Genomic DNA, 26,081 nt, shown 5'->3' on the forward strand with positions numbered 1-26,081 from the left:
ACCTGTCTCTTTTTGAAGACCTTATCAACTCCATCCAACCAGGACATTTTTTTTGATCTTCCCTTCCCTTTCAAATTACTGTGTCTTCCTTCAGATATTTGTTTTGCAATCTGATTTTCATTCTCTTTACAGGTCCGAAGCACCTTAATGTAGTTACCGGTATTTCACACTGATCACTCATGTTAAATTTCTGCTGACACACACAACTCTCTTCCATACAAAAAACTGAGCAGAAGATCCATCTGGTACAGTAAATGTGTGTTTGCCTCTTTCAGCAAAAAATGTATTGCTCACAACCGATCTCATAAAGTGTACTATTTTTCTAACCGCATTTTCTTATTTTAAAATTTGGCTAAGAAAGTCCTGGAGTATGAACACCGTGCAAATAACCATTCAGTCTGCTATGATACTTCTGGAGAGAAACAGTAGAGCTTGTGACCTTGTCTGTGACGGAGAATGGGGACATTGAAACTGCTTCTCCCATGAAGTACAACAGAACTCATAGCCTGTCCATTAGAGGCAGATTGTCTAGTGCCGTGATGGCGAACCCATGTCATGCATGCCACAGGTGGCACGCGGAGCCATATCTGTGGGCACGCGAGCATTGCCCTAGCTCAACTCCAGCACATTTTCGGGCCTTCCGGGCCACCGGAAGTCAGGAAACGGGCTATTTCTGGCCTCTGGGGGGTGGGGAAGGCTGTTTTCACCCTCCCCAGGCTCCTAGAAAGCCTCTGAAGCCTGGGGAGGGCGAAAAACAGGCCTACCGGATCCACCATGCCATTGCATGCCAAAAGTGGGGGGAATGCGGAGGGGTCACGTATGCATGTGCAGGGGGCGGGGCGCATTGAATTATGGGTGTGGGCACACGCGTGCACAACCCCCCCACTCTCCCCCCACTTTTGGCACATGACGGCAAAAAGGTTAGCCATCCCTGGTCTAGTGGTTAAAACATCAAGCTGAAAACTATGAGTTATCTATTTATTTAGGAGATTTATATTGCTACCTATTTGCATATGGTGACTCAAGACAGTTTACAAGAATATAAAAGTATTGTATAAAAAACAATAAAACTAATAAAAGAGAGAATCATATATAATAAAATAAACCCCCATGCCCCAACCCGGCAACAACACATCATATGAGCCATTTAATGGGCTCCATCCCACTCTGCATTTCCCAGGCCTGCCGACATAACCAGGTCTTCAGTGCTTTCCAGAAGAGTGGGGGCCATTGTAATCTCTGGGGGAATGATGTTCCAGAGAGAGGGAGCCATCATGGAGAAGGTCCTTCTTCTGGGTCCCACCAGATGTATCTCTCTAGGTAGGGGATGTTACCCGCAACATTCCTTGACTCCCCGCTCTGGTGAGTTGGGTAGATGTGACTGGCAAGAGACGGTCCCTCAAATAATCTCGTCCCAAGCCATGAAGGGCTTTAAAGGTGACAACCAGCATAGTGAATTGCATCTCAGGAGAGGTGATACATGTGCACATTGAGGTCTGCAAAAAAACCATGTGGGCCACTGCATTTTGCACCAACTGGCGCTTCCAGATGTTCTTCAAGGGCAATCCCATGTAGAGCACGTTGCAATAGTCAAGATGGGAAGTGACTAGGGCATGAGTGACTGTGAGTTCTACTCCTATTTTAGGCATGAAAGCCAGCTGGGTGACTTTGGGCATGTCTCTTTCTCTCTCTCTCTCAGCCCAGCCCACTACATAGGGTTGTTCTTGTGAGGAAAATAGGAGTAGGAAGGAGTATTAGGTATGTTCAACAGACTTGAATTATTTATCAAAACAATAAAGGTGGAATATAAAATAAAAATTCAATAAAATTAAATTACTTTCTGGAGTGTGCCTTCTGTCTTTTTATAAACTGTAAGTGGCCTGTAGAGAAAAATTACACATCTGTTCTTAATGCTTCCTTCTCCAAGGTTCAGAATAAATTGTAAGAATAACTTTGCAAGGTTTCGACCTTTCACAAAAATTGTAGCAAGCATTAAGTTCTGAATGGTCTATTTTGTGGGCTATTAACTCAGCTTTCTTTTTCATATCTTAATTTATGTGGGAGATTTATTGTACCCATCTAGAAAATTACAGCGTGGTCAAAATTTTACAGATATTGGGAGCTATTATGATAACCAATTGTTTGACATTCATGAATGCTGGAAAATTTAAACTTTATTACACAATACTGTGCAGACAGGAGAACATTTGGACCTGACAGTCAAAAATAAACTTAAATGGAGGTTAAAAGGTTAAATGCTTATGATGGAATTCAAGTGGATCTGTTTTAAACTTAGGTCTTTTTTTTAAAAAAAAATACTTCTGGCTCACTCAGGTCTCTTTCCTTCTCTTTCTTCTTTACAGCTGTTTTTCCTTCTCTTTCTTTGCCACTTTCTATATATTTATTATGAGTCAGTCTTTGAGAGCTGACTATGATCATTCATAAATTAATCTGCTCATTAGATGTATATAACAGCTTTTCATTCAGCTCAGAGCAATGTGAGTATCACACTCAACTCCAAATTCTCCCTAAAATAGCAACCTTGTGAGTTTGATTGGGTTGGAAATGTCTGGTTCAAGGACATCCAATGAGATTCATAGTTGAGGGCCTTACTGACCCTAAATCTCCCAAGTTTCAGTTCAATAAATTAGCTCCTCCAGAGAGAAAGAATATATCAGTAGCTTTGCTTAACATCCTTTCTTATGACCTTCCCAAAAGACATCAATTTAAGAGGACATAGAGAAGTAAGATGGCAGTATCATATATTCTAAACCGGTGTATTTCAAACTTAACAACTTTAAGATATGTGGACACACTGGCTGGGGAATTCTGGGAATTGAAGTTCACACATCTTAAAAGTTTTCGAGTTTGAAAACCACAGTCCTAAACCAAGTTTTTTCAATCTGCATTCTGCAGAACCATGGGATTTTGTGAAGGTTCTTGGACCGACTAAAGAGAAATTCACTTAAGCACCTTTTAATCCCTAGAGGCATGACTCTTTATCAGAGATTCTGGGAAACAAACGAACAAATAATTATACATAGATGTAGGGTTTTTTTATCCCAGGGATTCCAGGGAACATGAATGAGTCTCTTTAACTAATATGATGTATAATATTTTATATACCTAACCTAGGGGTCTGCAACCTTAAATACTCAAAGAGCCATTTGGACCCATTTCCCACAGAAAAGAAAATACCAGGAGCCACAAAACCTGAGTGGGCATGGCCAACTCGATGTCACTCACTCCCACCAGTCACATGACCCCCCCCAGCCACACCTACCCAGCCGGTCATTAGGGCAGAGAACTAGTTGTTAAAAAACATCAGGAACCACAAAATCCTTTTGACATAACTCTCTCTCCCCTCCCTCCCTCCCTCTCCACCTACTCTCCCTCTCTCTCTGTATCTCTCTATGTCTCTCTCTCTCCCCCTCTCTCTGTATTTCTCTGTCTCTGCCCTGGCCGCTTCTCCATCCCCCGCCGTCACCCTTACCTTCTCAGGCCAGGCGAAAAGTGACTTGGAGGGAAGGGCGAGGGGTGGGGCCAGCCAGTGGTGGGATCACCTGACAGGAAGCCATAGCAGAGGGTCCAAAGAGCCTCATGCGGCTCTGGAGCCGCAGGTTGCTGACCCCTGACCTAACCATTGCTTTAAAATCTTTAATGTCCTTCAGATACATTGAAATGGTTGAGAGTCTAGAGATGAGGTATAAGTCCTTAAGAAGAAACCAAGATAGAGGAGACAGTTTTAGACATTACTTGGGGTTATCTTGATAAAATGAAGGGTTGTCATTGCAACAAGATGCAGTTCAAATTCTTCTATCCACAAATCACCACCAACATCCAACGATCTTCATAATTAACACTATACTTAAACCAATCCATAATAAGATGTTGCGATACTTATCTACTTTAGTCAAATATGCCTGAAATTCATTAAGCACGACACTGTTATCACCCTCCTGCTGCTCTAAATGTGTTTGTTAAATACATTTCCAAAGTGCACATATTACATTTTACAACCTCTACAGAAATATGACGATGCTTAAAAGCGTAAAAAATAAAATAAGTTTTAACCACTTTCTTTCTGAAAGTGATTTGTCATAATTTGTCACATGAGAAAATACAGAATTAAGCAGTTGTACATTCTGAGACACCCATCGTTCACTCATAAAATCAAAGAGGTTGCCCCAGTACAATGAAAATAGTTCTATAAAAGTCTTGCATGCAAGATTCATGTAGAGTAAATAGTGTATATTGCTTATATGATAGATAGATAGATAGATAGATAGATAGATAGATAGATAGATAGATAGATAGATAGATAGATAGAAGGCGGACAGGCTGGTAGGCGGGTGGGCTGGATGGATGGCTGGATGGAAGGATGGATGGATGGATGGATGGATGGATGGATGGATGGATGGATGCATACAGACAGACAGACTTCCCAGATTATATAAAAATTTCTCAGGAAGAAGTGTGGTACCCTACATCGCAATAAACTTTTAGTCTGAAATTTTTATTTTATAGTCTGACAGCTGTCCTTGGGATTTTGAAGAAACAGAATGGAAAGAGTACTGACATTTTTGATTTTTGGTTTTGGAGAAGACTCCTGAGAATGCCATGGAAAAAGAATCAATCCAGAGTTCTTTTCTGAGGCAAAAATGAGCAAACCCAGATCATCATATTTTGAACACATTATACAAAGACCTGACATTCTTGAGGAAATCTATAATATTTGTAAAGGAGAAAGGAAAGAGAAGAAGAGAACAATCACCAGGAAGATGGATGGACACAACTGCAGCAGTGATAGGTGCACAATAGACTGGACAACTGTTTGACTGGGATGATATAGGGTTTTCTGCCTTGAGCAGGATGTTGGACTAGAAGACCTCTGAGGTTCCTTCCAACTGTATGACTCTAATTAAGTCAAAAGCAGATTAACCTTGAGAATGTGTATCCCGTAGTCGCTAAATCAACATCTACCTGGTGGCACAAAATCAATCATTCAACAATTCCACAGGCTGCAAACATGTCCTGACTACGTTTATTAATATCCATTTTGTTTCAATTCCAAATAAAACTTGGATGAATAAAATTTGTTGTACATTGTCTAAGTGTATAACAACAAAGGCCCGAAAACACAGTTGAGTCAACATGCTTCCTGTTATTGATTAAGCTTCCACTACTGCAACAATTTTTTTTAAAAAAAAAATGACTCAGTTCTTTAATAGCACAGACAGTCTGTCAGGGCAAGATATTCAATAGCTCAAACATGGATGGCTTTTGTAATTTAAAACCAAACATGACCAGGAGAAGAGTGGATACCAATTATGAACAAGCCAAAAGTATATTAACGTCACCCTCTTAGATGGAAAGAGTGGTGCTCCCAGCCATAATGATGATTGACTGATTGAATTGATATGCCCAACTGACTCCCCCTCCTAAAAAAGTTGCCTTTGGACCCAAATGTCTTGAGTAACTATTAATCTGTCCCCAGCCTTTAGGGGGAAGATTGTTCAAAAACTAGTTGCTCGGCAGCTCATGAAAACTCTGATGAAATAGATTTCTCTAGAACAATTTCAGTTAGTTTTTAGGTCAGAAGACAGCTTTGGTAATGCTTGTAGATGACAAGGGCCAGGATGGCAGTACCACATCCATCCTTGATCTCTCAGGCAATGGTGGGATTCAAATAATTTAACAACTGGTTCTCTGCCCTAATGACCGGCTGGATGGGCATGGCCATGGTGGCCATGGCCAGGGAGTGTGACAGACAGAACTCGGCCTCCTGCACCCCCTGAGAGCAAATATGGGCTGTGGGGGGTGCCTCAGCCCCCCCCCACCCCATTTTGGGCCTAGCAGGCCTCCCTGCAGCCTTCTAGGAGCAAAAATGGGCCATGGGGGGGCTGCACCACATACCCCTTGCGCCCCATTTTGGGCCTAGTAGGCCTCCCTGTAGCCCCCTGGGAGCAAAAAGGGGCTGCGGAGGGGGCCACACTGCACCCCGTGCACCCCGTTTTGGGTTTAGTAGGCCTCCCTGCACTTACCTGAGAGCCAAAATGGGACAGGTGGGGACTCCTGGAAGGGGCAGGGTGGGGCCAGCCAGCAATTTAACAACTTGTTCACCCAAACCGGCCCAAACCGGCTGAATCTCACCACTGCTCTCAGGAGTTTTCAGTAGTGGTGACCATGAAACCCTTCTGAACCAGTACAGGTAGTCCTTAACTTAAAACAGTTCATTTAATTTGAAGTTAGAACTTCACTGAAAAAAAGTGACTTATGTTCATTTTTCACCCTTATGACTGCTGCAGTGTTCCCATGGTCACACAGTCAAAATTCAGACACTCGACAACTGGCTTAGATTTATGACGGTTGCAATGTCGTGGGGTCATGTGATCACCTTTTGCAAGCTTCTTACAAGCAAAGTCAATGGGGAAGCCAGATTCACTTAAGTTAGTATTACCAACTTAACAATTGCAGTGATTCACTTAGCAACTGTGGCAAGAAAGGTCATAAAATGTGGCAACATTCACTTAACAACTGTCTACCTTAGCAACAGAAATGTTGGGCTCAATTATGGTCATAAATTGAGGATTATCTATACTGCAGATTGAGAATTGGGTGGATTCAAAGAACATGCATGGCCTTCAACTCCCAGAATTCCTAGGTGGCCAAACTAATAAGGAATTTTAGAAGTCCAGTTTATAGGGCACCATTGAGGAATGATGGGATATGAGAAGCCCCTACTTTAAAGTCATACATCAGATTTTTTTTTAATTGCACATATATGAGGTATTCCTATCTGAAGACTAATTTGAGGACATAGTAGCAATTTAGTGGGGAACTTTAGATGCTCAGAATTACCATTCTTTCTTGGTTTGTATTATCTGCTCCCTAGTGAGACCTGGTTCAATTTAAAACCTGTCGTCTGATCCAAAAATATGTCCTAAGATTATATACTATGCACTTAATATCTTCCTGAGAAATTCCTGCTCAATCTTTTCTTGGAATGGAAATCCAATGAGCTTCTAAGCTGTTTATTCCGGTAATGAGATCAACATAAATTCTCACACAAGAGCATAGGAAGTATTACTTCCATTGCTTCTGATCTCATTGGATCATATGAGCAAGACTTCTTTTATAACACTATTTTTTTAAAACTTACTCAGAAACTGATTTTTTCTATTTTTAATAGGATACCCTGCAATGTTTCAGGCATAGGACACAGTACAAATAGGAATTAAATGGACAAATGGTAAAATTGAGCAACTGAAAGAAGGTGCAATACATATATTTCTCTATTTTTAAGTACGGGTGACATGTGGCTACTAAGGAATAGATAACCTATTTCCCATTTGACTATGAAAAATAAATGATTTTCTTCAGCATATAAGGTGACAATTCTAGTGTACCTTTTGTTATTTTCATACCATCTGACTTTGTTCAACAGAAGAGTTGTTGAATACAAGAAAATTCTTAGAACCCAACAATAATTGGTCAAATAGATTGCCATTTCTATAGCATGCAATTTACTTTAATATATGTTTGGAGTATAAATGAATTTACAATGAAGTAAGCAGCACAATATTCATTGAAAAGCATTATCTTTCTTTGCAAACATCTTTTGTTACTGTATAGCAATCCCTGAAACCATCTCATTTGTCTTTGTGTGTGTGTGTTGTTTGTGTGTCTGTGTGTGAGAGAGGGGGGGTACAGAGAGAGGGAGGAAGGGAGAGAAAGAGAAATCTGGCACAGATTTTTCTTGGGAAAAGCCATCATCATTATAAATTTCATCAATTTCTATCCCAAAGCAGCCTAAATTAACAGGCATTTTTATTTCCCCACTTCAGAAATATGCGACTTGGAAACCTCTACATTGATTTTAATTAAAGTTGGCAATCTTGATCCTGTGATTATTATCTAATTATGCCGTTCTGCTGGGAAAAGTAAAATAGGGGTTTTTTTGCGGGGGGGTTGCATTTCACCCATGCTAGGGACAAGCAATGCTTTATTTTAATAAATTTTATTCTGAATTTGGATAGTTGATCAGATTGCACAATCTCTGGAGTAAATCAGCATTTTCCTAGCCTTAACCCCAAATCAGATCTTGGGTCTGTGCATCTTCATGAATATATAAAACTCAAAAAGATGATGGTTTCTTGACTCCAAATGTGAACTAAGTTTTTAAAACGAATTGGTTGGAAAGAAATTTGAGAAATTGCATCACAGAAAGAGTTATACCTTCACATTATATGAGTTCCTTCTTAGCATCTTTTGCCCGTCTTATCTTTCCACATTCTTTTAAAAAGGATGTCTATAAAGTTCTGAATTAATTCCCTCTTTTTATTACTAACACAGAAATGAGATCTATCTGTCCTACATATATTCTTTGACATTCATTCTTTCTTTTCTGGCTGTGGTTTGAAAATGTGTGTGGAAGGGGAAGGGAACCAACTTATTCCCTTTTACTTAGATTACAGTGGCATCACAGCTATGTTGATACCATCAAGGAAAAAAAAATAGAACGGGTTTGCATTAATGTCAAAGGAGGTAATGTGGGAAGGAGGATTAAAAGCATCCATAAGGTGCAAATATCTGGAAAAGGGAAGGGAAGGCACTGGAATAGTAAGAAGGGAACATTCCCCAAGAGGAAAAGGTAGGTACTGAGAGACCAGCTCAAACGGGAAAGTCAAGAAGCAGAAAAATAACCAATCCGGTGAAGATTACATGAAGTGCTAGGACCACTTTATAATGCCTTGGTAAGGCCACACTTGGAATACTGCATCCAGTTTTGGTCACCACAATCTAAAAAAGATGCTGAGTCTCTGGAAAGAGTGCAGAAAAGAGAAACAAAGATGATTAGGGGTCTGGAGACAAAAACATAACAAAGAATTGTTGCAGGAATTAGATATGTCTAGTCTAGGGAAAAGAAGGATTGGGAATGGCAAGATAGCAATGTTCCAATATTTGAGGGGCTGCCACAAAGAAGAGGGGGTCAACCTATTTACCAAAGCACCGGAAGGCAAGACAAGAAACAATGGGATGGAAACTATTCAAGGAGAGAAGTAATGTCTTTCCTGACAGTGAGAACAATTAACCAGTGGGAAGCCCATCTTAATATGCTATTCCTGGTATGTGATCTTTTGTATACATACAGAGAAAGAAGCACTCTTGTAATCTTTGACTTTTAGGCTTGCTGTCAAACATCAGCCATAATACTAATGACTGTTTTGAACAATATGCAGGTTGTATTACACAAATGGCTATTTTATATGTGAAATTATGACTGAAATATTTCTGCACCTATATTGGTTCACACTGTCAGGAAGTTTCTCCTTAGTTTTAGGTTGCTTCTCTCGTTGTTCAATTTCCATCCATTGCTTCTTGTTTTGCCTTCTGGTGCTTTGGAAAATACATTGCCCCCCTCTTCTTTCTGGCAGCCCCTTAAAAGCCTGTTGCCTATCACACTCTTGGGCAAAGCATGTGAGCCATTTTCTCCTTTCAGTGGCCCATGAAAGTGCAGTTATAGTATGTAGATAATAAAGTTGAAAAAAGGTGAACAACATTTTTACAGAACTATAGATATGTTGAGGCTGGGTGTGACAAGGAATGGCAGGGAGGAGAGGGGCCAGGCAAGGCACCCCTTGATGTGAATGACATTGAGTTGGCCACACCTACCCAGTCACATGACCATTAAGACAGCCCACTGTCACATGATCTTCAAGCCATGCCCACAAAATAAGCCACACCCACAGAACTGGTAGTAAAAAAATTTAGAACCCACCCCTGAGTGGGATGCCAGTGGGATGCCTTCAGAAGTTGTGGGTGCTCCATTACTGGAGGCTTTCAAGAAGAGACTGGACAGCCATTTGTCTAAAATGATACAGGATCTCCTGCTTGAGCAGAGGGTTGGACTAGAAGACCTCCAAGGTCTCTTCCAACTCTGTTATTCTGTTAGGTCTTGTGATGACCACAATCTGAACTGAACATCCAGTCCTGCTAACAACATACTGCAACCCAGACTAGAATTTCTGAAGGTGTTCATGAAAGAAGCAGAAACAGCATGAGAGATCACAGTTTAGGAACCAGAAGTGCCTTAGGAGCCATTCTTCCTTCTTTGTGGCTCTGGTATATTCATGTAACTTCATTCTTTCTCACCCAGCTCCTGCTTCCTCGAAGGCCCTGTCCTTTATAAACTAGCATTCCAACATCTCATTTACAGTTATTTCTAACATACTTAATGCCACAACCATGTTGCTGCTACCTCAACTCCTTCACTGCCACTGGTCTAGTGGTGGGTTTCAAAAAAATTTTTACTACCAGTTCTGTGGGTGTGGCTTGGTTTGGTGGGCGTGGCTTGGTGGGCGTGGCAGGGGAAGGATACTGTGAAATCTCCATTCCCACCCCACTCCAGGGGAAGGATACTGTAAAATCTCCATTCCCTCCCCAATCCAGGGGAAGGTTACTGCAAAATCCCCATTTCCTCCCGATCAGCTGGGACTTGGGAGGCAGAAAATAGATGGGGGTGGGGCCAGTCAGAATTTTTACTATTGGTTCTCCGAACTACTCAAAGTTTCCACTACCAGTTCTCCAGAACTGGTCTGAGCCTGCTGAAACCCACCTCTGCACTGGTCATAAAATTGTCCATCATTGCTAAAGAATGTGAGATAGAATTCACAAAAAAAAATAGGTATAACTACTCTTACTCGGTAGAGAAAAAAAGTCTGTGCAGATTTTGGATGGCTCCTATCCAAGATTGGATACTGGCAATTCCATATCTTGTCCTCAGATTCCCTATTTAAATCAGATATCAAAGTTGCAGGAAGGAAGTCACTATGGAATGTCCAGGTCAACCCTGCTCACATTCTAAAAATAAACACAAACTCTTCACACGGAATTCTTCTTCATGTTACCATCAGTTGCAGAAGAGGGTATTATTTAGGATTGCAGGGCCTGTAACATGTGAACATGGATTTTGATAAGCCATGCAAAAATCATTAGGCGGCCCGCAAGGGTGATTTAAGAACTAGGAGGACTATCATGAGACCACACTAGAAAAAATGCCTATGTCTAGACAAACGCTTTAGAGAGAAGATATGGTGAATGTTTTGTTAAGAGTAGAATGTTTCTATCACAGTAATTGTACAACAGCTCATTAAATTCACCGACAGGAAGCAGTGAGTTTGAATTAGAACATGTAAGCAGATAACCTCTATGTCAGGGAATGGAACACAAAATTCCATTTTGTTAATGGATAATCTCTATAATGGATTGTATTATTAAGGCATTATTACTATGGAAGCAAACTACTTTTGTGATTAAAAGGAATTCAATTCACCCTGCAACATGGACAGTGTCAGAGCCAAACAAAATATTAGGGCGAAACAGCATTTGACATAGCCTAACACACTGAATAAAATTTACCCATAGACATTACGATTTAGTACAGTCTATTGTGTTCAAATGGACTTAGTCCCAAATTTATAGCTATATGTTCAATGTATAAAATAATAATTTTAGAAACTAAAAATTACAAGTATTTTTTTAAAAAATAAGATTTTCATTTTAACGATAGTTTGGAAGTTACCATGGCTTCCTTCTTGGGTTAAAAATGGGAAGGAATGTTCTAAAATAAATATAACACATAATATTTTTCTCTTTGTGAGCCAAGGATGGATTTTTTTTATACGTATAAAATGACATGATGTAGAGATGTAATAATTTACTACAGAACATATCTGCTGCATAATTCTTTTTATGAAATTGCCCATTTAAACTGCATGTAAAACTTTTTTTTTTTGTTTTGGTTTATTATAGAAAGAGTAAAACTACCTAGATTATATGTCTGAAGTAGTCCTTAGCTATCCTTCTGTAATTCACTTTCCTGTAGCACATATTTGTAGTTGCTGCTGCCTCCATCTGCACATATGTAGATTACTTTTTATATATTAATGTTTTATGTGATTTCCCTTGGTTATGTCACAAACTTTGGTGTTCAGCTACCTATAGAAACTATCAAAGTGTTTCATTTCAACCAATTCTGATATAGAACAATATTACGGAGTCCTTGGTGATCTCTGAGCTTGGTTGGTTGTTTGCAGACATTTCATTACCTGACTAGGTAACAAAATTATTCATTTTTAATTCCTAGCTTTTTTTTCCTCAGGTGCAGCGTCCAGTTTTTGGATTAACCAAACATTGATCCAGTTTGTAATAGGAATTGACTGACTGGCTTGTTGTCTAAGCCTGATGTTGTGGCCTGAGAGAGGGTGTCTGTCCCAAAGTCACCCAGTCAGCTTTCATGCCTAAAGTGGGACCAGAACTCACAGTCTCCTGGTTTCTAGCCTGGTGCCTTAACAGATAGATTCAACAGAGTCTTTTCAACCCTGAGCTATTCCCTTCTATTTAAAAATACAACTGTTGATCATGAAAAGCACAATGAAATCCATTATGGTGACCAAAACCCATTGTACTCATTCCTACCATTCTATTAGGTAGAACTATTAGGAAGCAACTAATAGTGCAAGATCAAGACTAAACAAACAAAACTGAATGATTATTAAAAGACAGAAAGAAATACAGAAATCCGTTGCTCTCTGTAGTCACATGGGGTCATTTTTGCGACCTAAATCTGGGCCTAAAAATAAGGGATTTCAGTCTGTTGATTGTCTTCCCTTTTTTCTTACACACACACACATGATAGATAGATAGATAGATAGATAGATAGATAGATAGATAGATAGATAGATAGACAGACAGACAGACAGACAGACAGACAGACAGACAGACAGACAGACAGACAGACAGATGATAGATATTGCGGATGCCTTTCATTGTATTACATTCTAAACCACCATGACTGTGTTAGCTGAAAGGCCATCCATAAATACTGTTAAGTAAGCAAATTCTGAACTGACCTCTAGTTATACAGGGCTACTTAAAAACAAGAAGAAAATAAAAGGAATTTGTGGCTCTTAAAACGATTTTATCCACTTTCCACAGGCCAGTGGATTTCCCATCAGCTCTGAGGTCTCTGCATCCATTCCCTTTGATGCCCTTTGGACGAGCAATGAAAGTATTTTACAACTCTTGGGCACCATTATATGACCCAAAGTTCTCTGGAAAGGCTTTAAGTGGACAATAACCACAAACGCATCTGATTTATTATTTTTCAAGGTAAACGATCCAGAGAGACTCTTCATGTTGTATGACCTTGCTGCCACTTCTTGTAATACACAGCCGGGATCTATGGCTTTTCACCTTGGCTGCAGCCTTTCTCCCTACACATGGATTTCATTCTTCAGTATTAACTGCAGTATAAAAGGTGACTTTAAGCTCTCCCAGGCCACTTTGCTGTAGTGAATTCTGGCCTCCCGGCAGGTTATCTATCCACAGTACATATAAATTTGGAAGACAGACTATAGGCAAGCACCATGTGGTACAAAGTCATTAGCTGCTCTTAAATCTCCTGCCAACTAAAGCTTTATCTAGATCATGATTCGTAATCTTTTTGTACCATCAAGACCTTTGAGAGTTTGGTGAAGCCTATAGTCCCTTCTCAGAAAAAAATGGTTGAATTGCATAAAACACATATGAATGTTATTACAAAGGAAGCCAAAGATCCTCAATTATCAAAATATTTTGAGAATAGCCAATATGGATATTATTAATATAGGTAAAGGTTTCCCTCGTACATATGTGCTAGTCATTCCTGACTCTAGGGGGCGGTGCTCATCTCTGTTTCAAAGCTGAAGAGCCAGCACTGTCCGAAGACATCTCCATGGTCATGTGGCCAGCATGACTAAATGCCAAAGGCGCACGGAACGCTGTTACCTTCCCACCAAAGGTGATCCCTATTTTTCTACTTGCATTTTTTATGTGCTTTCAAACTGCTAGGTTGGCAGAAGCTGAGACAAGTAACGGGAACTCATCCCGTTACGCAGCACTAAGAATTCGAATCACTGAACTGCCAACCTTTCAAACAAGCTCAGCATCTTAGCCACTGAGCCACCACATCCCTTAATATAGGTACTTCTTTATTAATCTATTAAATCAATGTCAATGTTTAATTGTTTTATGCCTGTTTTATGCTGCCCAGAATCGCTTGTTGAGATGGGCAGTTGTAGAAATCAAGAAAGAAAGAAAGAAAGAAAGAAAGAAAGAAAGAAAGAAAGAAAGAAAGAAAGAAAGAAAGAAAGAAAGAAGGCAATCCCCTTTTTAAGGTATAATAATTTTAGTGAGGTTTATTGATGTTAAGAAACATTTTGCCATAAATTAGTTTGTTGTCTATTTTTTTTTTAATTTGATTTATATGCCGCCCTTCTCCAGAGACTCAGGGCGGCTTACAATGCGTTAAGCAATAGCCTTCATACTTTTGTATATTTATACAAAGTCAGCTTATTGACCCCACAAACTGGGTTCTCAATTTACCTACCTTAGAAAGGATGGAAGGCTGAGTCAACCTTGAGCCTGGTGAGATTCGAACTTACAGTAATTGCAGACAGCTGGTGTTAATCACAATGCTATCAGTCTGCTGAGCCACTAGGCCCTTATTTACTTTATTGAATGAAAAACTACATTTTAGTTAGAGATTACATGGATCCCAGGTTGAGAGCTCTTATTCTAGATCATGGGTGTCAAACTCGCCGCATCATGTTGCTGTCACATGACATTTCATGATGTTTTTCCCCTTCGTAGAGCTGAGGTGGATGTGGCTTGTGCATGACACATCTGGCCCATGGGCCCCAGTTTGACACCACTGAACTAGAATGTATACTCCTGTACATTACGTGTACTAGAATGACTATCTAGAATCTAGACCAGGGGTGTCAAACCCGTGGCCCATGGGTCGGATGCATCACGCACTGGCCACGCCCATCCCCATTTTAGCAAAGGGGGAAAAATTGTGATGTCATGTGACGACAATGTGTCATCGCAAGTTTGACACCCCTGGTCTAGATAGTCATATAGTACATGTGAATGGAAAGATCAGAATCAACTGCTCTCTTCATTCCTCTTTCCAGTCTCTCAGGTTCAAGAACCACTTTCATGAGGAACTAAGCCCATATACTTGAAAAACTCACAATGGATAATCAGGATCCTTTGTTTCAACAGAGAACAGGAGAATGAGGGGAGATTATATAATGGCATTCTCCAGGTGTAACTATTTGACATGATTAACTTTACTTAAGTTAGGCTTTAAAATCATTCCAAGGTTGAAACTATGGTTAAAGTTGTCTATCTTAGCCACAATCTCAAAGTATGGTTTGTAATAATGTTACATTAATTAATTAAATTTATAATGCCGCCTATTCACCCATGGCGATTCAAGGTGGTTTACAGAATATAAAAACCACATTTAAAAACAGTAAAACTAATAAAAAATCAAATAAATTAATGTAATAAAAGGTAAAAAAAAATAATAATTACTCCACATGCAATCTAAATCCATATACTTAGTGAGGTGGGTTGGTTGGAGGGATTTTTTAAAATTCAAATTTATTCCATCTCTTTGATTTAAACCTCATACTAGCAATTAGCCTTGTCCAGAAAGCTAAACAGTTTGTTAAAAATCAAAATAAAGATTTAAAACTCTTATTTGCTTCTCTGATTTTTACCCTATCTTTTTATTTTGGTAAGTGCTCAAAACATCCACAAAATTTAGAAACAAAAACAGAATATTTAAAAAAATAAAAATACCAATTAAGGGAACAATAAAATAATTGGTGTTTATTTATCATGCTTGTACATAGCTATATTTTATGATGACTCCCAGTGGGTAACAACATAACCATACACATCAAATATCCATAGTAAACCAATTTAAGTAATTAGGTTTAAATTAATCAAATTAACACAGGCACAGTAATGATAATAATCATGATAATAAACAGATAAAAATGTCAGAGCATCATATAATTACGAGGATCGGGATATTAACAAAATTAACTACGTCTACTATGACTGCCAATTAACAATTAAAAGTCTGTTGAAATGAGTTGCTCTTCTAAAGGCAAAGATCTGGGGATGAAGTGCAACCCAAAGGATTTTATGCAAGATTCTCCCACTTCCACAGCAAGAGGCCTCTGACAATTGAGACCTCTTCAGATGAGACCTCCTGAAAGACAGGAAGCCATACATATGTTTATTTAAAAACAAGGGCAGAATATAGCCAATCTTTTTTGTTGTTGTTGTTGTTAGTTGCAAAGTCATGTCCGACCCATCATGACCCCATGGACAACGTTCCTCCAGGCTTTCCTGTCCTCTATCATCCTCTGGAGTCCATTTAAACTCACATCGACAGCTTCAGTGACTCCATCCAGCCACCTCGTTCTCTGTCGTCCCTTTCTTCTTTTGTCCTCAATCTTTCCCAGCATTAGGCTCTTCTCCAGTGAGTCCTTCCTTCTCATTAGGTGGCCAAAGTATTTGAGTTTCATCTTCGGGATCTGGCCTTATAAAGAGCAGTCAGGGTTGATCTCCTCTAGGACTGACCAGCTTGATTGCCTTGCAGTCCAAGGGACTCACAGGAGTCTTCTCCAGCACCATAGTTCAAAGGCCTCAATTCTTTGGTGCTCAGCCTTTCTTATGGTCCAACTTTCACAGCCATACATTGCAACTGGGAAAACCAATCTTGGTGGAGCCCAAAACAGTTAAGCAAGGTCATACCTTCTTAGAACTTAGAATGGATAACCAGAAGGATATATCACAGCCGTAGGTTAAACTGGGAACTCAAAAAACACCCTCAAAGGCACGGGTGGTATTCTACCGGTTCGGACCAATTCGGGTGAACCACTAGCTCCGACGATCAGCTGGGAGCGAACCAGTTTGCTCCGACGATCAGCTGGGCCCACCTGCCCGTCCCTGCGCTTTGCTGATCTATATCTTCTCAGCTGATTCACGCAGCAGAGCGGATTGCCATGCCTCAGCTGTGTTACTCCCCAGCAGTAACACGGAAGGTACATTTTCATAAAACTGAGTACGCACAAACAGCAAAGCGCATGATCACCGAACCGGTTGTTAAACTGGCAGGATCCCACCACTGCTCAAAGGGAATAGGAGCCTTCCATAATGTTAACCAGGAAAACTATAGACATTTCCATGGAATTCAGAACTGTCAGCTGAATGCCAAAATGTGCATTAGGGTTTCATCACATAAGCTCTGCCCCTTAGATACTTAGAAGGAACACCAAAATTCACATTAAGAGGGAATTCTTTGTCATTTGCTTCTGCTTTACTCCCATCATAGATGCCAATGTACATTCATGTACCAGGAGTCAAGATTGACTCATAGTCTTCTTTATTTAACCAAACACAGCATATTGTCCTTAGTAAACAATTTGCTATCAATGCAGATCCTTCAAGATCTGCAGCCATTGGGTGATGCAGGAGCCTAGCTGCTGAATTTTGCACCATTCATTCATTCATTTCATTTTGCTTTTTTTGTAAATAAATAAAAAGTAAGATTAGCATGCACAGCAGATCCTGCTCCAATAACATCCTTCTTCTTGATCTGAAATGAAGAGCGAGTAGTGCAAAGTATCCTATGTATATTTATAGTTGATGGGAGACTTTGAAAAAATGAGAAGTCCTTGGTGGTCTCTGAATGTACTTGTTTTCTTGCAGATGTTTCATTACCAAACTGGGTACTATCATCAGTGCTAGTAGGGAGTGAGATTTGTTCTCATTTTATATCCTACTGACTTGCCCTGTCAGGGTTGGTGGGTGTGGTTTTGATGGTTCTTTGCTTGGGCTATTTACTGTCAGTTTGCTTGACAGTTCCTTATTTAGGGTATAATTTGCTTCTTGGTTGTTAGTGTAATGTTAATCCTGGTGTTAATCTCTGCTCATCAAGGTGTTGATTGCTGTTGATAGGGTTTTTTGATCTTTGTGTCCCCTTTTTGACTTTTTGATTTTCTCTTTTGAACGGTATGTAGACTTATTTATTTTTATTTTATTCAATTTATATCCCACCCTTCTCCAAGTGGACTCAGGGCGGTGCACAGCCAGAACTAAAACATATATCAATACAAAATTTAAAATTATTAAAAGAATTAAATAACTCTGGCCCAAGAATTTAAAACATTGAAAACTAAAACCCATTTGACAATTTAAAAAGCTAAAAAATAAAAAAAAGGGGGGGGGGTTTTCACGCCAGCCCTGCTTGATAAAAGAAAAGTTTTTAGGGCACAGCGAAAAACCCGGAGATCCGATATCCTTCGTATCTCTGGGGGCAAATCGTTCCAGAGGGCAGGAGCTGCCACAGAGAAGGCCCTCCCCCTGGGGGTTGCCAGCCGACATTGCCAGGCTGACGGCACCCTGAGGAGTCCCTCTCTGTGGGAGCGTACTGGTCGGTGGGAGGCTATCGGCGGCAGAAGGCGGTCCCGCAAATATCCAGGTCCCATGCCATGGAGCGCTTTAAAGGTGGTGACCAACACCTTGAAGCGCACCCGGACTTGAAGGATCCTTCAAGTTCTCATTTGTCCTTTTAACTGCATCCCACTAGCTCTCACTAGCTCTCAGTAGCCTGATGCAAGCGTGCTGCCATAGTTAACATGGGATGTATCCAAGGCCTAGATATTGAATCTGATCAGCCCAGGAAGAGTCACATTCATCACACTAGATATGATTGTGCAAAAACATTAATCCCTGAGGATCAAATAGCACTCTCAAACAGAGAGGGCTGGTACTTTCTGGAGAAGTGGAACATTGTCTAATCCCAGTTAAACTTTCATCCTTAAGTCATACTTACCCATTCCATCTTGTCTGGATTTAATGTCAATTTGTTCTCCCTCATCCATCCATTATCAACAAAACAAATCTTCCTTCTTTTCTGAACCTGGAGAACCAGACAGGACTGGAAACTGGAGATATTCCTGCACCAAGTTATTTTCAAACTCTTGGCTGGTGATAATGGAAGTTGCATTCCAACATGCTTGGAAGATGTTAGCTTGCCTCCTTGTTCTATACAGCCAGTGGGGTATAAGTGTTATAATTTGGGACTAACAACCAAGGAGCGTCAGGTTCAGTTTAGCCGTAAAGTCCTTTGGGTTCGTGCAAGTTATTGTTCACACATCACATTAAGCACTTTATCTGGTTTGGTTTAGTATATTGTAAAAAAAACAATGTCATTTATTTCCTAAGTACAATTAAACAACCTATAACACTAGTGCCATATAGAAATCAAACAATGATCTCTCACTCTTCCTAGCTGACCTTATGTATTTGTTGTAAAATTAAAACCGAGGAGGAAAAGTAGATATTTCTTAAGCATTTTGGAGGAGAGGCAATGTAGTGATGTAGTAAACATAACCTCCAGTCCAGCCCATGTTTTCTTTTTCAGAAATGTCCGAGTTTTGGAGCTGCTAATCTGAACATATTTATTTAGAAATGTATAATAATAAGTCACTAAAAACTAGGAATTATATTTGTACAGGTAGTCTTCAATTTAAGACCACAATTGGGATCAGGATTCCCATTACGAAGCAAGACATCTTGATTTGATGATCTTTATTGCTACAGTTGTTAAGCAAATTACAGCAGTCCTTAAGTGAATCTCGCTTCTCCCATTGATTTTGCTTGTTGAAAGCTGGGATGAGAAAGTCACAAATGATAATTACATGACCCTGGGACGCTGCTGCAACCATCGTAAAGAGCAATAGCACTTAGACTTCTATACCGCTTCAAAGTGTTTTACAGCCCTCTCTAAGCAGTTTTACACAGTCAGCATATTGCCCCCAACAATCTAGATCCTCTTTTACTGACCTCAGAAGAATGGAAGGCTAAGTCAACCTTGAGCTGAGATACGAACTGCCAAATTGCAGGCAACCGGCAGGCAGCAGTAGTAGCCTGCAATACTGGATTCTAACCACTGCTCCACCGCGGCTCTTTAGTTTAAATACACGATTGCCATGCACCCAAATTCTGATCACATGACCATGGGAATGATGTGCCAGTTGTAAGTGTGAGGACCAGTCATAGGTTACTTTTTTCAGTGCCATTGTAACTTTGAACAGTTTCTAAGCAAATGGTTGTAAGTCAAGGACTACCTGTGTATGATTAGGAACAGGTATCCAGGTACGCTGTGTGAGCTGCCACAAAGAAGAGGAAGTCAAGCTATTCTCCAAAGCACCTGAGGGCAGGACAAGAAGCAATGGGTGGAAACTAATCAAAGAGGGAAGCATCCTAGAACTAAGGAGAAATTTCCTGAGAGTTAGAACAATTAATTAGTGGAACAACTTGCCTCCAGAAGTTGTGAATGCTCCAACACTGGAAGTTTTTAAGAAGAGATTGGATAACCACTTGTCTGAAGTGGTGTAGGGTTTCCTGCCTAAGCAGGGGGTTGGACTAGAAGACCTCCAAGGTCCCTTCCAATTCTGTTATTCTATTCTATCAGTGCATTTATTCTTTTCTACCACATAGATCTTTCAACATTCACATGTATGCAGTACATGAGCCTCAAGTTCACACTACATGAACCTTTCAGTTATAAAGCTCTCCCATTTTTATAGTAGCCAGTGACATTTACTATCCACCTGGTAAAATAAAGGGCGCTTGAGTTGAAATTGTATCCCATTTCTTTCGAATCTGAGACATCGGCTCAGTTGTTTATCAAAACTGCAGACAATGTGCCTCCAAAGAGTTAAAGCCTTGCAGATGTCTATGAATCAACTTCTCAAGGGAAGCCACAATAACTGCCAAAACAGCCTACCAGTGCACCGGCAACAGTCTGGTACAAAACAGTCCAGTGCACAATTTTAACATAAGACTCCTAATATTTTCATGCATAGCATCTTTAGTGTGTGTGGGGGGGTGTTAACTGAAAAAGTATGCGGGATAGGTAAACAATGAAAGAAACGCTTAAATGTGAAAGAAATGCTCCAGCACAACATGACAACTAAATTGAGACCTTCTGAAAATCAAAGGTGCAAACCTGTCCCAAGTATTTTTTTTTTCAACAAATAAAAATTCCAATGCAGAGTTTTCTACACACCCAAACTAAGCAATCGGCTGTGCAAAGAAGGAATTCTACTAGATTGATATGGATGTTATCTCCCTAAGATTCCAGTTTGAAATTGATCTAAATTTATTTTCTATGTCAAAGGCCGTGGCTTACTGACTGCCCAGAGCTATAAAAAGTTTCATGAATGAAGGAATCCTCTGGAGTAAACACACCATCAACATCTGACTTGGAGGAAAGGTTTACTTGAATGGTATTTCCATGTGACCCACATGCAGAGTGACAGCATATTTTAAAGAGACAGCTAACAAAAGCATGAGGGGTTCATCTGGCCGGAATGGTTTAGTATCACAAAACTTCAGAATTGTCAGGTGCAGATGATGAGATACAAGACTCACTAAGTGTAAATAATATAGATTTTTTTTTCCTACTTGCAGGGCCGGTTTTATTCAAGTGGGATAAACGCTGCTGTTCTGTTCCTGAGAGTATTTTGCATCAATTTGGACTTTTCAGTACATTTATACTCCTAAGCAATCTGAAGCCACTGAAGCCATGAAGATTTACTACTGGTTAATATGTAGTATATATAGTGCAATGGTGCAATATCATATCGGCTTGTTATAAAAAGAAGTAGACGTTAATACTTTAAGTAAAATGTGCATAGACTTGCCGTCAAGGCAACAGACATCCTTTAGAATCAACACACATAGACTTGTGCTGGCCCAACTGTTTGAGATAAGAGGCCAGCAATATATGTAAGTATTAACATCTACTTCTTTTTATAAAAAGCCAATATTGCACCGTTGCACATCACCCACCACAGGTCTCACTTCTGAGTGAAGTTACCTAGGATTAAGCTGCCCATCTCCAAGGTGCCACAAGACTTTAAACCAAACCCCCGCTGCAATTGCAAATCGCACACAGCTGCCCTGAAATTTCCTTGCTCTTTGGCACTAAAACGGGGCTCCGGTTTAGTGCAAAAGAGGAAAGTTTTCAGGAAAGAGAAGTGGAAAGTTAGGAGACACAGACCGCCTCGATCAGTCAATCCCCCGATTTCTAAATCAGTTTCCTATCAAGCCATCGCCTCCTCCAACCACTCGCCCCAGTCCCGTTTGAGGAAGAATTCTGTGGCATTCAGGGCTTGCTACTCTACCTGCACAGCTGAGCCCCTGAAAATACCCATTTAATGCCAGCCCACATCTCTGTGTATTTTCCCTTCGCTGAACCTGTTCTCTTAGAAATGCGCCTTGCAAGTCTGTCGGGTAGGTGTATGCAGGGATCTGGAAAGGCTCAACCCTCCGCAAGGTAGAAGTAAATAACTAGAACGCTAAAGCGGCCGTTGGCTTGCTTGTCTTCTCGTTCAGACCCTCCGACCGATCCCAACCCACCAACCCACCCGGCGGCCGCGGAGGAGCATCTGGCAAGTCTCAAAAGCCGCCGCCGCCGCTCAGTCTCGGATGAAAATGCCAAGGGGAGAAGCGGGGAATGGAAGAGAGGAGAATGGGGGGGTGGGGGTGGGGAGAGACGCCAAAGCCATCGCAAAATACTTACGCCCAAACGTCTGCTCCTAATCTTGACGTACCCTTGCTTTACTATATCGTTAAAATTGGAAGCCATCCCGGTTTACGGCGGAGGAAGGCGGGCTTGGAGGAAAAGTTGCAAACACAACCCAGTTTTGTAGCTTGTGCCTGGCTGGGTTGGCTTCTCGCTTGGCTGCCGTTTGAACTCTTCCCCCAGCCCACCCCAGATGATCGATCCGTCTTTGGGATAAATCCTCCAATCCTGACCCAGAAGCTCGGCAACCAGTACGACTGTTTTCCTGCTCGCTCGCTCTCTCTCTCTCCTCCTCTCCTTCTCTGTGAGAGAGAAAGGTAGCTTGAACGCTGCGGAGGTCTCGGCGGAATGAGAGAAGGGGATCTTCTCTCTTCCTCCTCCCCCCCACCTCCCCAATTTTTTTCCTGACTTCCCTAGTAGGGAGTGCAGTTCCCTCTCTTGCTTCCAGGGATGCAGAAGCAACTTTTCGCTCCTTGGGCCACCTCACTTTTGATAGGGCAGAGGTACCATCCGCAACTAGAGAGGAGGAAGTGACAGTCCTATAGTATAACACAAGGAAGAGGTGGGGATCTAATTTCAAGTTTAGTAAGCTTCTACTTCAGCATCTACAGAGTTCTACAGAGGAATGATTGAGTCTGTCAACTGCACCTCCATAACTGTCTGGTTTGGTTCTGCAACCCAACAAGAGAGACACAGAGGATAATTAGAATTACAGAAAAAAAGAATTACTACCAACTTGACTTCCATTGAGGACCTGTATACTGCACCAGTCAAAAAGAGGGCTGTGAAAATATTTACAGACCCCCTTGCATCCTGGACATAAACTGTTTCAACTCCTACCCTCAAAACGACGCTATAGAGCACTGCACATCAGAACAACTAGACACAAGAACAGTTTTTTCCCTAACGCCATCACTCTGCTAAACAAATAATTCCCTCAACACTGTCAAACTATTTACTAAGTCTGCATTATTATTAATCTTCTCATCGTTCCTGTCACCCATCTCCTCCCACTTATGACTGTATGACTGTAATCTTGTTGCTGGTATCCTTACGATTTATATTGACTGTTTCCTAATACGATTTGATTGCGTATTTGTTCCCTATGACTATCATTAAGTGTTGTACCTTATGATTCTTGATGAACGTATCTTTTCTTTTATGTATACTGAGAGCATATGCACCAAGACAAATTCCTTGTGTGTCCAATCACATTGGCCAATAAAAAATTCTATTCTATTCTATTCTATTCTATTCTATTCTATTCTATTCTATTCTATTCTATTCTGTCTTTGACCAATGCCAAGAACCGATGATTAGACTAAGAATTGACCAAGTTTCCTGAAGCTGCTGTCCTTCAGCTATGGTGAGCAAAAGCTTCCATGAGAATTGTAGTTCAACACATCTAGATGAATCAATAAATATGCCCCCCCCAGAAGATTTGGAGTCCCATTTCCTAGAGTCTATGGGAGTGGGCAGCTATAATAAATGTAAATTAACAGTAAAATAATAATTTTCTCCATTATGAGCTACTCGGAGCTTCTTAATGTTGAACATTATCCTGAAATGTCTTTAGTGGACTTTGAAGATGCAAGATAGAAACAGCATCAATGATGCTTGAAGTTTGGCATTAGCTATGACCCCTGAATATACTATGGATAGCCAAAGATAAAGGGATCATTAAACAAATCAACCCAGAGTTCTCACTCAAGGCACAAATGGTTAAGCTCAAATTATCGTGCCCCTTGATAAAGGTGCCCCTTGCACATATATGCTAGTCATTCCTGACTCTAGGGGGCGATGCTCATCTCCATTTCAAAGCCGAAGAGCCAGTGCTCTCCAAAGATGTCTCTGTGGTCATGTGGCTGGCATGACTAAACGCCAAAAGTGCACAGAACACTGTTACCTTCCCACCAAAGGTGGTCCCTATTTTTCTACTTGCATTTTTAAAGTGCTTTCAAACTGCTAGGTTGGCAGAAGCTGGGACAAATAATGGGAGCTCACCTTGTTATGTGGCACTAGGTATTCGAACCGCTGAACTGCTGACCTTTCGATCAACAAGCTCAGCATCTTACCCACTGAGCCAATTACTTTACTTTGGATTTATTTTCTGAAGACCTAGTTCTCTGGAGAAGGCTCTAATGCTGTGACCAATGAATGGAATGAAAAGAGGATGACCATCACCAAGATGAATGGATAACCAGTTACATGGTTATGGAATGGATTACCAGTGGCAATGGATCCATCATTGAAAGATCTGAAAGACCAGGTTAAGGCTGGATTGTCCTGGAGAAAATCTACCTGTGTGGTCAATAAGAATTGACACTGACTTAATGGCACACAATCGATCAGATATGTACTGTATTTAGTAAGATATAGCAACGTTGGAAATGTTGTTCTTTATATTGTAGGATATATTAGATTCTGAATCTAGAAAAATTAAATGAAAACAAGGCCCACTTTGTTAAGGTCATCCTAACTGGGGACTCTCCTTTTGGATATGGTATTTTCTCAAGAGGACATATATAGTGATATATCAATAATATCTGAAAAATTATTTGCAGAGGAAAATAATTTTCTAAGAAGTAAATTTGAGAGAAAAAAATCTGAGCATATCAGTGACAAGATATTGGGTCCCTAGTGTTTTGCAACTATCTTCCTCTCACCATCATTTATTTCAAAAATAATATGCGTTCTAACATGTGTTCTGTATCCAAGGAGAATTGTAAGTACTTATATTGTCAATATGATGAGGATTCTGCTTCACACACCTTGGGTTCAAAGATGTGCTGATTGCAAATTCTGAAGCTGCAATCTAACACCATCTCAGGAAACTTAATTCTATTGGAAATATACATCTCAAATCTTAACCACATATTTTTCCAGCCCAACACCTTGCAACTTCTAATACCAAATGATATCACAAAATTGAACATGAGAATTTTCTACAATCAACACTTGTGCTGTAAATGATAATGATAATATAACAACAACTGCTATTTAGCATTAACTCAATGTTAATTCTTATAGATTATGTGTAGATGTTCTATAGGATGAGTAGTCCCTTTACATTATGCTGGATGCTTCTTCACTTTCCATCCATCTTTCCCAAAAATATGGACTTCTCTAAGCAGCTGGGTCTATACATGTGTCCAAAATATTGTAGTTTGAGACTGTTCATTTGTGCTTCAAATGAGAATTCCAAATTGACTTAATCTATAATCAGTTTGTTATCTGGTATTCTCAGGAGTCACCTCCATCTCTGAAGTTCAAGGCATCAATATGCTTTCTATTCCATTTCTTTAATGTCCAACTTTTACATTTGTAGAGTAACGCAAAGAAAACTATTGACTGCACAATTCTAATTTTTGTACAATACATATAAACACGTCACAACATCTTTTCCATAATCTTCACTGCCACCATATCAAGTGTTAGTCTGGAGTGAATTTCTTGGTTGCTGATTGTTTTATTGTTGATAGGTGATCTGAAAAGGCAAAAGCAATCCACCATTTCAATGTCTTCTTGGTCAATTCTAAGACTGGTTGCTGAACCCGTTGTGATTAATTTGATT

General features: G+C 40.2%; 1 protein-coding gene across 2 annotated transcripts in view; it reads right to left on the bottom strand.

Moving 5' to 3' along the window:
* DOK5 (docking protein 5) overlaps positions 1–23,147 on the bottom strand; it is a 61,903-nt gene extending 38,756 nt beyond the window's left edge. The window contains exon 1 of one of the 2 annotated variants that reach the window (XR_004594010.3): positions 22,505–23,147. Coding sequence is in view for 1 of the 2 variants with exons in the window: in XM_034433038.3 (XP_034288929.1) it covers positions 22,505–22,570 (66 nt within the window). In the remaining variant the exon portion in view is untranslated. The remainder of the gene's footprint in view (positions 1–22,504) is intronic. The other variant, XM_034433038.3, reaches the window with a different exon arrangement.
* Positions 23,148–26,081: the final 2,934 nt, after the last annotated feature.

Source organism: Pantherophis guttatus, chromosome 3, assembly GCF_059756535.1.
Source record: "Pantherophis guttatus breed Tessera chromosome 3, ASM5975653v1, whole genome shotgun sequence".
NCBI lineage: Eukaryota > Metazoa > Chordata > Lepidosauria > Squamata > Colubridae > Pantherophis > Pantherophis guttatus.